The sequence below is a fragment of the Helianthus annuus genome, chromosome 16, assembly GCF_002127325.2.
Source record: "Helianthus annuus cultivar XRQ/B chromosome 16, HanXRQr2.0-SUNRISE, whole genome shotgun sequence".
Lineage (NCBI taxonomy): Eukaryota > Viridiplantae > Streptophyta > Magnoliopsida > Asterales > Asteraceae > Helianthus > Helianthus annuus.
The window spans coordinates 87,298,866-87,312,279 of NC_035448.2; the positions used below are offsets into that span (position 1 = coordinate 87,298,866).

At 41.8% G+C, this 13,414-nt stretch overlaps 1 protein-coding gene across 1 annotated transcript; it reads right to left on the reverse strand.

Annotated features, from left to right (window-relative positions):
* Positions 1-7,582: 7,582 nt before the first annotated feature.
* Positions 7,583-8,872, reverse strand: LOC110892369 (pollen-specific leucine-rich repeat extensin-like protein 3). The gene is made up of 2 exons (XM_022139535.1): positions 8,183-8,872; positions 7,583-7,930 (listed from the first exon to the last, which is right to left on the reverse strand). Exons 1-2 carry the CDS (start codon positions 8,870-8,872, stop codon positions 7,583-7,585), a joined length of 1,038 nt encoding a protein of 345 aa, XP_021995227.1.
* Between the last annotated feature and the right edge of the window lie 4,542 nt (positions 8,873-13,414).

A 13,414-nucleotide genomic window follows, 5' to 3' on the forward strand; every position in this document is an offset into this window, starting at 1 on the left:
CGTGGTTGGCATCACCTCTTTCTTGAAGGCTCAGAAATGTTTGCGGAAGGGCCACACCGCAACTTTGGCTCTCGTTACTGACTCATCAGCGAAAGAAAAGAAGTTGGAAGACCATTCAGTTGTACGCGACTTTCCTCAGGTGTCTCGCAAGGATTTACCTGGTCTACCGCCGCATCATCAGGACGAATTTCAAATCGAGCTCGCTCCAGGAGCAGCACCCATAGCTCGAGCACCGTATCGCTTAGCTCCACCAGAATCGAAAGAACTATCGACGCAGCTACCAGGAATCTTGGATAGGGGATTTATTCGTCCAAGCTCTTCGCCTTGGGGGGCTCCAGTGTTATTTGTGAAGAAGAAAGACGGTACGTTCAGGATGTGCATCGACTACCGCGAACTCAATAAGGTGACGGTGAAGAACCGTTATCCTCTTCCGCGCATAGATGACCTATTCGACCAGTTGCAAGGGTCGTGTTATTATTCCAAGATTGATTTAAGGTCAGGGTATCATCAGCTGAGAGTCCGGGATGAGGACGTCTCCAAAACCGCTTTCAGAACTCGCTACGGTCATTACGAGTTTCTTGTCATGCCATTCGGGCTTACGAACGCGCCTGCAGTCTTCATGGATCTTATGAACAGGGTGTGCAAACCTTATCTTGACAAGTTCGTTATTGTTTTCATCGACGACATTCTAATCTACTCCAAGAGTCAGGAGGAGCACGAGCAGCACTTACGTCTTATCTTGGAACTTCTTCGAAAAGAGCAACTGTACGCAAAGTTTTCAAAATGCGACTTCTGGCTTCGTGAAGTCCACTTCTTAGGCCATGTGGTGAACAAGGATGGGATTCATGTCGATCCATCCAAGGTTGATTCGATCAGAAACTGGCCAGCACCACGTACACCGACAGAAATACGCCAATTCTTGGGTTTGGCGGGTTACTACAGGCGATTTATTAAAGACTTCTCAAAGATCGCGCAACCACTTACTATGCTAACACAGAAAGGTGTCGTTTACAGATGGGGTAATACGCAAGAGACCGCTTTTCAGTACTTAAAAGATAGGCTTTGCAGCGCACCTATTCTCTCATTGCCAGAGGGCACGGATGACTTCGTGGTTTATTGTGACGCATCGATACAGGGGCTTGGTTGTGTATTGATGCAGCGGGATAAAGTTATTGCCTACGCTTCGCGGCAACTCAAGGTTCATGAACGGAACTACACGACGCACGATTTAGAGCTGGGAGCTGTTGTTTTCGCGCTTAAGATATGGCGACACTACCTGTACGGTACCCGGTGCACGATTTACACCGATCACAGGAGTCTCGAGCATATCCTTAAGCAAAAGGACTTGAATATGCGTCAACGAAGATGGGTCGAACTTCTAAACGACTATGAATGCGCCATCAAGTATCATCCAGGGAAGGCCAATGTTGTGGCTGATGACCTCAGTCGGAAAGACACTTTACCTAAGCGCGTGCGAGCGCTACAGCTTACCATTCAGTCCAGTCTTCCTGCACAGATACGAGCTGCTCAGATAGAAGCACTAAAACCCGAAAACGTCAAGGCTGAAGCCTTGCGCGGTTCAAGGCAACAAATGGAACAAAAGGAAGACGGCGCCTACTATGTAACGGGGCGTATTTGGGTCCCACTTTATGGCGGCTTACGCGAACTTGTGATGGATGAAGCGCACAAGTTTCGCTACTCGGTACATCCAGGGTCGGATAAGATGTACCACGATATCAGAACAACTTATTGGTGGCCAAACATGAAAGCTCTTATCGCAACTTACGTCGGCAAGTGCTTAACTTGTGCAAGGGTTAAAATCGAGTACCAGAAACCATCAGGCCTGCTTCAGCAGCCTAAGATACCGCAATGGAAATGGGAAGAAATTTCCATGGATTTTGTTACGGGCTTACCTAGATCCCAGCATGGGAATGACACTATTTGGGTGATCGTTGATCGGCTCACAAAGTCTGCTCACTTCTTGGCTATCAAAGAAACGGATAAGTTTTCTACCCTAGCAGACATCTACATGAAAGAAGTTGTTTCGAGGCACGGAGTGCCCACTTCTATCATTTCGGATCGCGATGCACGATTCACGTCAGAGCTTTGGCAAGCGATGCACAAATCTTTCGGCTCACGATTAGACATGAGCACAGCATATCATCCTCAGACGGATGGGCAGTCTGAGCGAACTATCCAAACCCTTGAAGACATGCTTCGGGCATGTGTTATTGATTTCGGCAACGGCTGGGAAAAGCATCTCCCTTTGGTGGAGTTCTCGTACAATAACAGTTACCATACCAGCATTCAAGCCGCTCCATTTGAGGCATTGTACGGACGTAAATGCCGGTCACCTCTCTGTTGGGCAGAGGTGGGGGATAGTCAAATTACGGGTCCAGAGATTGTAGTGGACGCCACAGAAAAGATTGCACAGATACGACAACGCATGGCGGCAGCACGCGACCGTCAGAAAGCCTACGCGGACAAGCGTAGAAAACCATTGGAATTTGAGGTCGGGGACCGGGTTTTATTGAAAGTTTCACCCTGGAAGGGTGTGGTACGTTTTGGCAAACGGGGCAAACTAAATCCGCGGTACGTCGGACCATTCGAAATTACAGAAAAGATTGGCAAGGTAGCCTACAAGTTGAACCTACCAGCTGAACTCGGAGCAGTTCACAATGTCTTTCACATATCGAACTTAAAGAAGTGCCTATCAGATGAAAACCTCATCATTCCTTTTAAGGAACTCACTATCGACGAGCGGTTGCAGTTCGTCGAGGAACCAGTTGAAATCACGGACCGGGATGTTAAGGTCCTCAAACACAAGAGAATCCCTCTTGTTCGAGTTCGTTGGAACTCCCAGCGTGGTCCAGAGTATACCTGGGAACGCGAAGACCAGATAAAAGAAAAGTATCCCCAGTTATTCGAAACCAATGCATCCACTCCTGAGGCTGAAGCTACTACTACTGAATTTCGGGACGAAATTCCAAATCAACGGGGGGATGATGTGACACCCCAGGAAAACCAGTGAACAATGTAACTTACCTAGCTTCCTCAGTGAGTGCGTACCAAATTTCGGGACGAAATTTCTTTCAAGTTGGGGATAATGTGACAACTCGAGTTTCTGACTTTCACTTTCGCATTAAATGCGCGTTGACTTTGACTGTTTAGTTGTTTGGATTGTGAACTTGTAATTGTACACGTTGTGTTTTAATGAAGCGTACTGTCATTTTGCGTATATGTGATTACTTGCTGAAATGGAAAATAATATTATAACTATTATGAAGAACACTTAGTCTAGATCACTCGAAAATGGCACACAGTTCGAAAGACTCGAAGGACCACGAAAGATGACTTTCAATCCGAAGGATCAACCTTCGAATTAAAGGTTCCCGAAACATATCATTCGGCCAAAGACTTCATCCTTCGAACACGAAACATATCTTTCGACATGTTTCGGCCCAGCCATTCTGATGGGCTTGGCCCATTCCTGTAATATGTTTATATACGTGAATGCATGTAAACAGACGGTTATTTTTCTGAAAAACCCTAGTTCCCTTGCGTGTGTGTGTGACGGCATAGCAAACCTATTCTCTGTTCGAAGGATTTCCGTTCCGTAATCCAGATTTCCGGTTAGTATGTGATGTTATTATGTTAATAGATGATGCTTTGAGTATACATAACTTCATGATTTATCGATTGTCTTGCAATATATTGTTTGTATATTAACCGAATATGTATGTTAATCGGACATGAATGCTAATCGAATACGTATGCTAATTGAATAGGTATGTTGATCAGATTTAGTTGATAATCGGATGCGTATGTTAACCGGATTGTTTGTATGATGTTAACCTGTTTAATCGATTACGTATGTGATGCATCCGAACGGTTCTGCTAGTATGATTGGTTGTCTATACTTGAGGCTTTGATGTTGTTTTAATAGAATCGCATGATAATGATTTAGGGCCGGTTCGGTGGTGATATTATTGTTCATGTGGTCAAGTTAGGGTTCATGAGACTTAATATGAAACTCCCCGTTTGATTTGATTCTGAGGTAATTGAATACTGAAATTGTGTTGATTGATAATGGTTATGTTTGGAAACAATGTAACAAATTCAGAAAATTTAGGAAACACGTAACTGATTGTAACCGAAAGATATCTGCTGCTCGAACCATAGCTGTGACCGAAGGATGCTTGTCCTTCGAATCATGGCTGTTGACCGAAGGATGACTTTACCGAACCATAGTAGTGTATGCCGAAAGATAATAGTTAGTCGAAACATAGTTGTAACCGAAAGATAGGTTGACTGAAGGATAACATTGGTTCGAAACATAACTTTGGTCCGAAAGATAACTGTGTATCGAAAGACGTGTCGAAACATAATTGTGACAATTGTGATAACTGTTAGACCGAAGGATGAGCAATGAATCGAAGGATGGGTGGTGTGAATCGAATGATAGCTTATGATTTAATGTGAAATACTACGTGTTGTGCCGTTATGCAAACTGACTGTTCTGTGAACATTTAACTTGCATGCGTATCGTTGTGAACATGAACTGATTTGTTATACGTGCATACAATAGGACGTGATTAATTACTTGTGAGTGCATAACCTAGCATACCGAGCAAACCAAGGTGAGTTCACACTCCTACTAAGGCATGGGATTCCCGGGTCGTGGGAATGGGTTAAAGGTTTCAATTGACATAAACGTACAAACGCTTTTCCTAGACTATCACCTATCATAGTCCTCGGATGTCAGGACGGTTCCGTAGGTTGGGATAACACCTACGTGGTCATATACTAATTCCGTAGGTTGGGATAACACCTACGTGGTTCCGTAGGTTGGATAACACCTACGTGGTCATATGCCATTACTGCCTCGGATGTCAGGCACGCACGTAAAACCTACGTGTACGCATTACTTACTTCTTCCGTAGGTTGGGATAACACCTACGTGGTCATATACTAATTACTATCCTCGATGCAAAGGATACGTGCTACGCACACCTCATACGCGCTACTGTTCTCGGACGAAGAACAGGGATAATACGAATAGTCTAGTGGTCACATAACATGGGAAGCCCCCACCTATATAACTTACTATCGGCCCAGTAGAGCCAACCTGTACTTACTGTTACGTACTTATTTACTGTGAACTCGCTCAACTATTTTGTTGATCCTTTCTTTTACATGCCTTGCAGATCGTTAGGTACTGGGAGCTTGCACTGGAGGCGCGGACGTTGTGGACTTGGATCGTGAACGTCATATGAAACCCATATGATACTTGATACACATTTACATTGGATATTTTTATATATACGCTTCCGCTAAACATTGATAACTGACTTATGTTTTGGAAACACCTTTCATATGGATTTGTTTTGAATTATATTGCAATTACTTCTACTTTATACATTGTTCTATATGATTGGTGGCTTGATCCTGGTCAGTCACGCTCCCAAGCGGTGATACTCCGCGTGTGGATTTTTGGGGGTGTGACACTACATACTAAAATGAAACTTAACCTAAGTGCTTACGGTCCATCACGACCCGTTGAGGTAGCTTATGCCACCCTAACGCGTCATTCGCGTAGAACGCGTATGGAACGCCTAACATTGCGACCACAAGGTATAACCTCGGAAGGTTATAGCTATGGTCACCTAATATGTTTGGTCGGATCCTAAAGATCGACCAAATGGGTCGGGTTCGAAAGTATAAGCGATGGTTTAGATCGCTTACCTTACGACCCTATATAAGCAATATACTAAACGTGACGAGCTAAGCATGTTAGAACATGCTTAACTAAGTTTAGAAAAGAGGTTTGGCATCAAAACAAACGGCTTTGATGCTCACGAGTAGTTTGGTTACAAAATACGCAAGAATGCGCATTTTGGCCGAAACTACGACTCGTCACTGAGCCTAGATAATGGGGTAATCAGTAGGTATGGTCACTACGGACCATAACCATCGTGATCACGCTCACGTTATGAAGTTCCATGAACTTCGCATCGACCATAAGCTGGTCAATGCAGAAAGTCAACAAAACGTTGACTTTCGGACTCGAAAAGCGAATAAAAGAGCGAAAGAAGACTTACGGAGGGTCCCCGAGTGCTAATCTAGATCAAATAGCTCAGGTATGAAACAATGGTTCCAACTTAGAGCTTTAGATCTGATTCTTGTGGGTTTTTGGAACAAAGGGGGGGGGTATTTATAGGAAAAGTGGAACCGTTAGGATCGTTTATCGAATATCGTGCCGCGATCTCGAGCGTACACTTGTCAAAATATTGTGGTAAGTCAGATATTGGCTCTTGGCTCCTGATTGGGTGAAAGGGCATTGCCCCTTGATCGAACGAAAGGCCAAACTGCATTAAATGCAATATATTTTCTGTCTGACAGTCTCACGCGCCCCGCGTAAGGATTTGGGCAATCTTTACGCGGGCCGCCTGAAGTCCTCTGATCTGCACCACTTGCAGAATTTACACTTTTGGTCCCTGTTGCGTATTTAAGCCATTTTCAGCCCTTCCAAGGCCTGTAAAGCCAACTTTAAGGCCCTAAAATGATGTCTAAACATTGTGGACATGAAACATGCCCAAAAATATGTCGGATGTTGGTTCGTTTGGTCGTACGAACGCGATGTTCGCTTAATTACGACGGAATGCGCATAAGCGCGAAAAACGATCCAAATGACGTGACGAACGGATTTTTCTCATGCCAAACACTAAGGCATAATATAAGGATGCTTACATAAATTTTTGGATGTCCGGATGTATTCAGAACGTAAGTTATGCGCGAAAGTGCAAACTTGTGCACTTTTTGACACTTTTAGTCCCTGAATGATCCAAAAGTTTGTTTTAGCATGCCAAACACCTCAAAGCCTATTTCTAAGCTATGTAAAGGATATTTAAGGTATGTTTAACTTATGGACATGTTCCGGAATGTTCGTTACAGTTCAAATTGGCATACTTTTGCAGTTTGTCAAGTTTAGTCCCTGTAAGCGAATTAACTTGTTTTTTGCTATACCAAAGCCTTCAAAACTTATTTCTAAGTTATGTAAAGGTTATTTAAGGTATGTTGAGTATATGTTGATGTTCCGGAGTATTTGTCGCATTAAACCGAGTACATTTACGCACCAGTTTGCGTATAATTCTCCAGAAAGCGATATAAAGTTTGAAATTGAACAAGAATTAATATGTGCAAAAGATACACATATTTGTACAAGATCCCAAGTATGAAATACAATATTTCATTGGCTTGGTATTTGTTTGATGGTCGCGGTGACACAGGTGTCACAATTTATTCGTATATTATATTTATGCATATAATTTAAAAATGAAAAACTTAAATTAACCATTTCAAATAAAATTAACTAACACAAGTTTGCCCTAAACGGGACTTTTACACAAATAACATACCCACGCAGGGGCTAAACTAACAAACAAACCCACGCAGGGGTCAAACAGAAACAAACAAACCCACGCAGGGGTAGAACAGAAAGGAAAAATATGCCCACGCAGAGGCAGAGTACAGAAATAAATGTCCTCACAGGGACATGATTAAATAACTAGCAAACAAGGATTTAGTAGTCCTTCTTGCTTTTTCCCTTGATTAAGTCCACCATCTTCTTAAACATCCCACGATTATGCCGACGCTCTTCCCGCAATTCATGCCGCATTTCACGTCGCACATCGTTTATCCCTTGAAGGATTTCTTGAACTTGTGGCGGCGACATCATCGGTGCCGGCGGTGGTAGTGGATAATGCGGTGGTTGAGGAGGCTGCGGCTGCTGATATCCATATGGTGGGTATCCATAGGTCGGTTGTCCCGTAGTCCAGGGACCTCCAAAAGTACTTTCCGGATTGAGAGAGTTGTAGTTCGCAGCTACCCAGTAGGGATCCTCTGTAAAGTTATAACCTGGGGGAAAAGTCTGCTCGAAGGGATTATATGCTGCCGCGCTAGATTAAGCAGGGATTGTGTTTCCGAAATCCTGTGGTGGTAGTGGCGCGATTGGCGCAGAAGTTACTTCTGAGACGGGGTGTGAAGATTCTCCCATCTCTGGTTCTTCATGAAGTGGCGAGTATCGGCTGCTACCTGAATGTGGAGGGGTGCCGATGCGTATTCCCCCTCGTGTGGACATCCGTGCGTTCGTTCGTCTTCGCCTTGGAGGCGGAGGAGGCACAACTGGAGGTGGTGGCGGCGGTGGAGTGACCGCGACAAGTCGGGAATCCTCAGAAGGATTCTGCTGCTGCTGTGGCTGCTGTTGCAGCTGCGGGAGGTGCAGGGGAAAGCTGTGTTGTGGCTGGTGCAGGGGAGAGTTATGGTAACTAGGGGTAAATACCCAGTCATGCTGCCTGAACCTCACCTCAAAGCTGTCGGGACCATTGTATGGTGATCCCACAAATGGTGACCCATCAGAAATCTCGATAGGGTGGTTCGGAGTTCCAGATGGTGGCATTGAGGGATCGGTATCTTCATCGACCTCCATCGCATTGTCGCCAGGGAAATGGTCTTCTGGTCCAAGTGGGTTAAAACCCATAGGCACATCAAGGTAGTCAGCAGGGTTGAACAGGCCTTGAAAAACAGGTGATGGTTGGTCAAAGGGTGATTGGTGTCCTTGGAGAGGAATATAGGACTGGTGAGAGTTGTGGGGCTCATTTTCTGATTGAGGCCCAAAGGAGTGTGGGATAGAAGGTGAGGTACCCTGTGAAACTGAGTGCCTTGCGGGTTCAGTAAAAGACCTCCACAGATTTTGAGCATCTGTGTTATGGGAGCCTGAAGGTGTTCGCCTGTGCGAAGGTCCGGCTTCATGGTCGTTTGGGGCTACATATGCTCCTTGTCCCCTTCCTCTTCCTCTCATACGTGGCGGCATTTTGTGAACCTGCCAAAAATCAAACAAGTGACACAACAAAATATATATAAGACAAAGTTAGAAAATAAAACAAATTTTGGATATTTCCTAAGTTCTTTGTCTAGACTCGAGAACCGAGGAATGTGCAATTGTGTAACTGAGATTAAACACAAAAGGCTAGTGTTTAATTCACTCAGAGTTGGCTCTGATACCAACCTGTCACACCCCTATTTTCCACGTGTCACCGGTGGGCCCGGTGGGGAGTATAGTGACGTAGTTGGCATCATCATAGACAAACAACACAATATATAAATGCACAGCGGAAGCAAAGATAGATTCATTTCAACTTTAATAAAGTGTAATATTAATTATCACTAATAGTTGAAACGGATCCATAGGCGGATCAAAATAAAATAAGATAATGTTCAACAGATTTATTGTCATCCAAGCTTGCGAGACTTATTGTGGACGCTCTAGAAGACAGCCAGCCTATTTCGTGTAGTATCTGCACTTAACCTTTTTGGGAAAATACGTCAGTTTACACTGGTAAATACAATTTAACTGACTCATTTTAAAAAAAGGTTGAAAATTGATTTAAATGCACAAGGCATAGAAATATTTTTAATAACTTGGAATAATTATGCAATATAATCTTGTAAGGGATTTACATGTTACTTATGCGTTCAGTAGCCCGATCCGTAGACCGGGTTAAAGATTAATAGACACACCACAATATAGAGTTATACACTGACGGGTGTACGCCTACACCCCGTGCTCAGGTCGTGGCCATCTCGTAAAATGATGCCAAGGATATCCGGGACATGGTCATTAACCCCCCAAAGGCTTTAAGCAATAAAACACATTCAAAACAAGGCATCTCAATAAATTTAACCTCTATTCGATTAAAGAATTCGATGCCGGACCAAGCGGTATTTTATATACCGTATCCCAAGCCCGTATAGGGAAAATAAGTTAAAAGTATTTACCTTGGTAAGTATAAATCACAACTAGCAAGTGAAGGTAGCTTTTATTGGTTCTTCTATTCTGGAACAAAGGTTTATATTAACCTATTAGATTCCTAACGGATCTTTATTTAAGCCTAAGCTTAGACCGGTTAGTTTTAAGGACGATACGGTTCAAACGCACGATTAAGCGAAGACCGGATAGAACGTGATTTAGACCCGACAAGTTTGAATACTTGTATAATATGGGTATGCTAAATACATTCTGGATTTTGAGACAAAAATGATAATGTTTGACCCGTTTCGGTCGATTTATGCAATCTAGTTACATAAACCGAACCGAACGCTAAAAGGGCGTTACGGGTAACCATAAGAGTCATATGCAAGTTCCCTGAGATAATATGCTCTAAATATGTCATAATATCAGTAAGTTATGTTCTATTATGCCCCGAATGAATTTAAACTCAACTTATGCCTTATAAGGGCATTTTGGTCATTTTAAAGATTATAAAAGAGTTAAATTTGAAATCTGAGTTGTAGGTCTGATTCATACAGTAAAAATACTTAATTTAACATATTATAACAGTAGGGTATGACCCATATATGAAATTTATCATTTAAAATCAAACTATGCACCTTAGGGGTATTTTGGTAATTTCACAAGGGCTAAAAGTGTCAAAACTGAAAACCTGAGTTCAAAAACTTATACTTACTGTTATTTTATAAAAATATACTAAGAATATCAGTAGGTGTCAACCTTATATGTTTAATATGGTTATAGTGCATACTAGGCGTTAAAAACGCTTAAATAGGCGATTTAGAGCCGTTTCCGGATTTTCAAAAGAAAGCTGATATTTTTATATTTCCAGAATGCTCAAAATAATTTATTTAACAAATGAAATCAATGGAAAAAGGTTTGGGGTCAAAAAGATTTATAAAACTCATTTTATGGCTTAAAAGGGTAAATTCGGTATTAACCGAATTAAACTTAGAGACCTATGTTATGCTCAGCCAAAAATTAAATAAAAATCATCAAAAACATCAGTGGGTAAAAAGTTTTATAACAAAAAGTGGGTTTAAATAGGCTATCCGTTAATTACGCCGTTTACTTAACATAAAGCTTTCAAATTACGATTTTGAGCATAACTCTAAATCTGGACCTCAAACTGAAATCAAATTTTTGGTGCGAGTTTATAAATCAGTAACAACCATTTCTACTCTTTCATTTTTTCAAAAATCGCGTTTTATAGCAAAAAGGGCAAAATAGTCATATTTAAGCATAAACCGGTAACATGCATATGAATCGGACAAGTGTTGAACTAAGTTGTGAAATCTCAGAGAGTTGCACATATATAAAAATGGTCCAAAATAAGCTCTAAGACAGATCTCAAACATGCATGCACGGATCCGAATCGAGAGTCAAAGAAAAAGTCATTTTATGAGACTTTCGGTTCCGATCCGGGTTTAACTGAAAATTGTCGAGTTGATTAAGATGAAACATGTTCTTACATTAATTATAAAGTTATTTTGATGATCAAACAAGTTGCATGTGACCTACATTGCTATTTATGCTAGATTTTGCAAAAACGCATTCTGTTGACTTTTTAAGAGCAACTTTGACTCGACAATAATCATGCTTAGAGTGGGAATCAGAAAATACCCTTTTGAGGGTTTGTTTCCCACATAAATACCAACTTGTAGGTACTTTCAATTTGAGAAACGACTGAGCCATTCTCGTTTAATCGTAAAGTCAAACTATATTTACGACGGATTGACTTTCGGTAAATAAACTAAGCTAGGACGAATTGGAGAAGAGTATGAACACTTACAAGAGTCCTAATAAAGCTTAGAGATCACTAGGAAGGTGTCTTGTCGTCCAGAAAGCTCCAGGAGTTGATCTTGTGAAATTTGAAAATGCAAGTGTTCTTGGTTTTACTACCTCAAGTGCCTTTTATGCAGATTTGATCTGATTTTAAGGTGATACAGGTGTTGTAAGAAGGTTACAAGTGTCCTCAATTGCATGTAAGTCCATTGGTGAGTTTGGGAGGTGATTACAGCTGGTTTCCACTCGCAAAACAGACCTGGAACTGGCAGTTGGCTGTTTTCTGTCGCTGGGCAGGTCACGCGGCCCGCTTAAGGGTTCCCAGGCGGGCCGCCTGGGCCTTCTGATCCACCAAAACCTTTTTAAATGTTGCGTTTTGGTCCTTGGTCCTTTGTTACGTGGTTTTGGCTATTTATCTTGCACATTAGACCTTCAAATATGATTTTTAAGGACCTTGGGACATTTACAAACATGGTAAAGTACTTGGTTAACTTTGCGCTCACCCGAAAAGTCACGAAATTCAACGTTGACGCATTTAACCCTTCACGTACGGTTTTGATCATAACTTTCTCATACGATAATGAAACTTCATGAAATTTTTACCACATATTCTAGTGAGTATATTTTATCATTACAAAGCTTCGGGTTTGCCAAAAGATCACTCAGAGGTATAAATTAAACATGTTGACACGTTTAGCCCCTGTAGTTTGTAATTCCTCACTTTCTTACATTTTCCGCTTTGTATGATCCATGATTTAACCGTTTGAGACTATAAACATTATGTAGGGTTATTTTAGAGCCTATCTTTCCATTGTTGACACTTTGGACCCTTATAATTCCATAGTTTTACTGTTTGTCAACTTTAGTCCCTCTACAGTATGTTTTCACACATTCAAAGCCCATGACACGTGTCATTGCATTATTGGACATAAATTTCCGAGGTGTTACACCCTTGGACCCCGCCAGGGGCTGCCGCCCCTGGGACCCCGCTACCGGGGATTGCCGCCCCCGGACCCCCGCAAAGATCGTAAAACGCAATGACTAAATAAAAAACCCAGATCATGAAAATGAAATTAAAGAATTTCTTACATGGATCGAAGCCGATTTCTTCATCAATTGACAAATTTTGAATGATAAAAACACTTATCAACGCTCGAATCGAACGAATCGAGTGATTATTTCCAAAATCACCGGAAAAAACGAGATTTTTTTATGAAATTAAACTGGGTTTTCTTCAAAAAAAAGCTGAAGAACACGTTGATCGGGTTCTGAATCATTGATTGATGATGAAAATCGCACTATAATGTAGTGATTATTGAGATAGAAAGTGAAGAAATAGTTGAAGATGGTGGGTTTTGAAAATGGTGGGTTTTTAAATTTACTGGGTTTTGAAAAAGGAAGAAGAAGGAGTTGGATTGACTAAAATACCCTTTCTCTTTATTTTAAAATTTTCCACATGTCATAATCCTATGGCTTCCTATCCTTCCTAGCGAAAATTAACTTCCTATTTGATCTTTTACCTTTATTAATATTCCCTTTATTCTTTTTCTTCTTACATTAATTTCTTCTCAAATGAACCTTCCCCTATATATATATATATAGGGGGCTGCTAGAATGAGAACCACCCCGAGTTGTAAGAACCGCGAGAACTACACCCCACGGAGCGCCGTTCGCCATGATTTTTTTTACAAGTAGATGTGTGTATTATAAACACAGCCGTAAAAAATCATGGCGAACGGCGCTCCGTGGGGTGTAGTTTTTTACACCACAAGTTTGGTG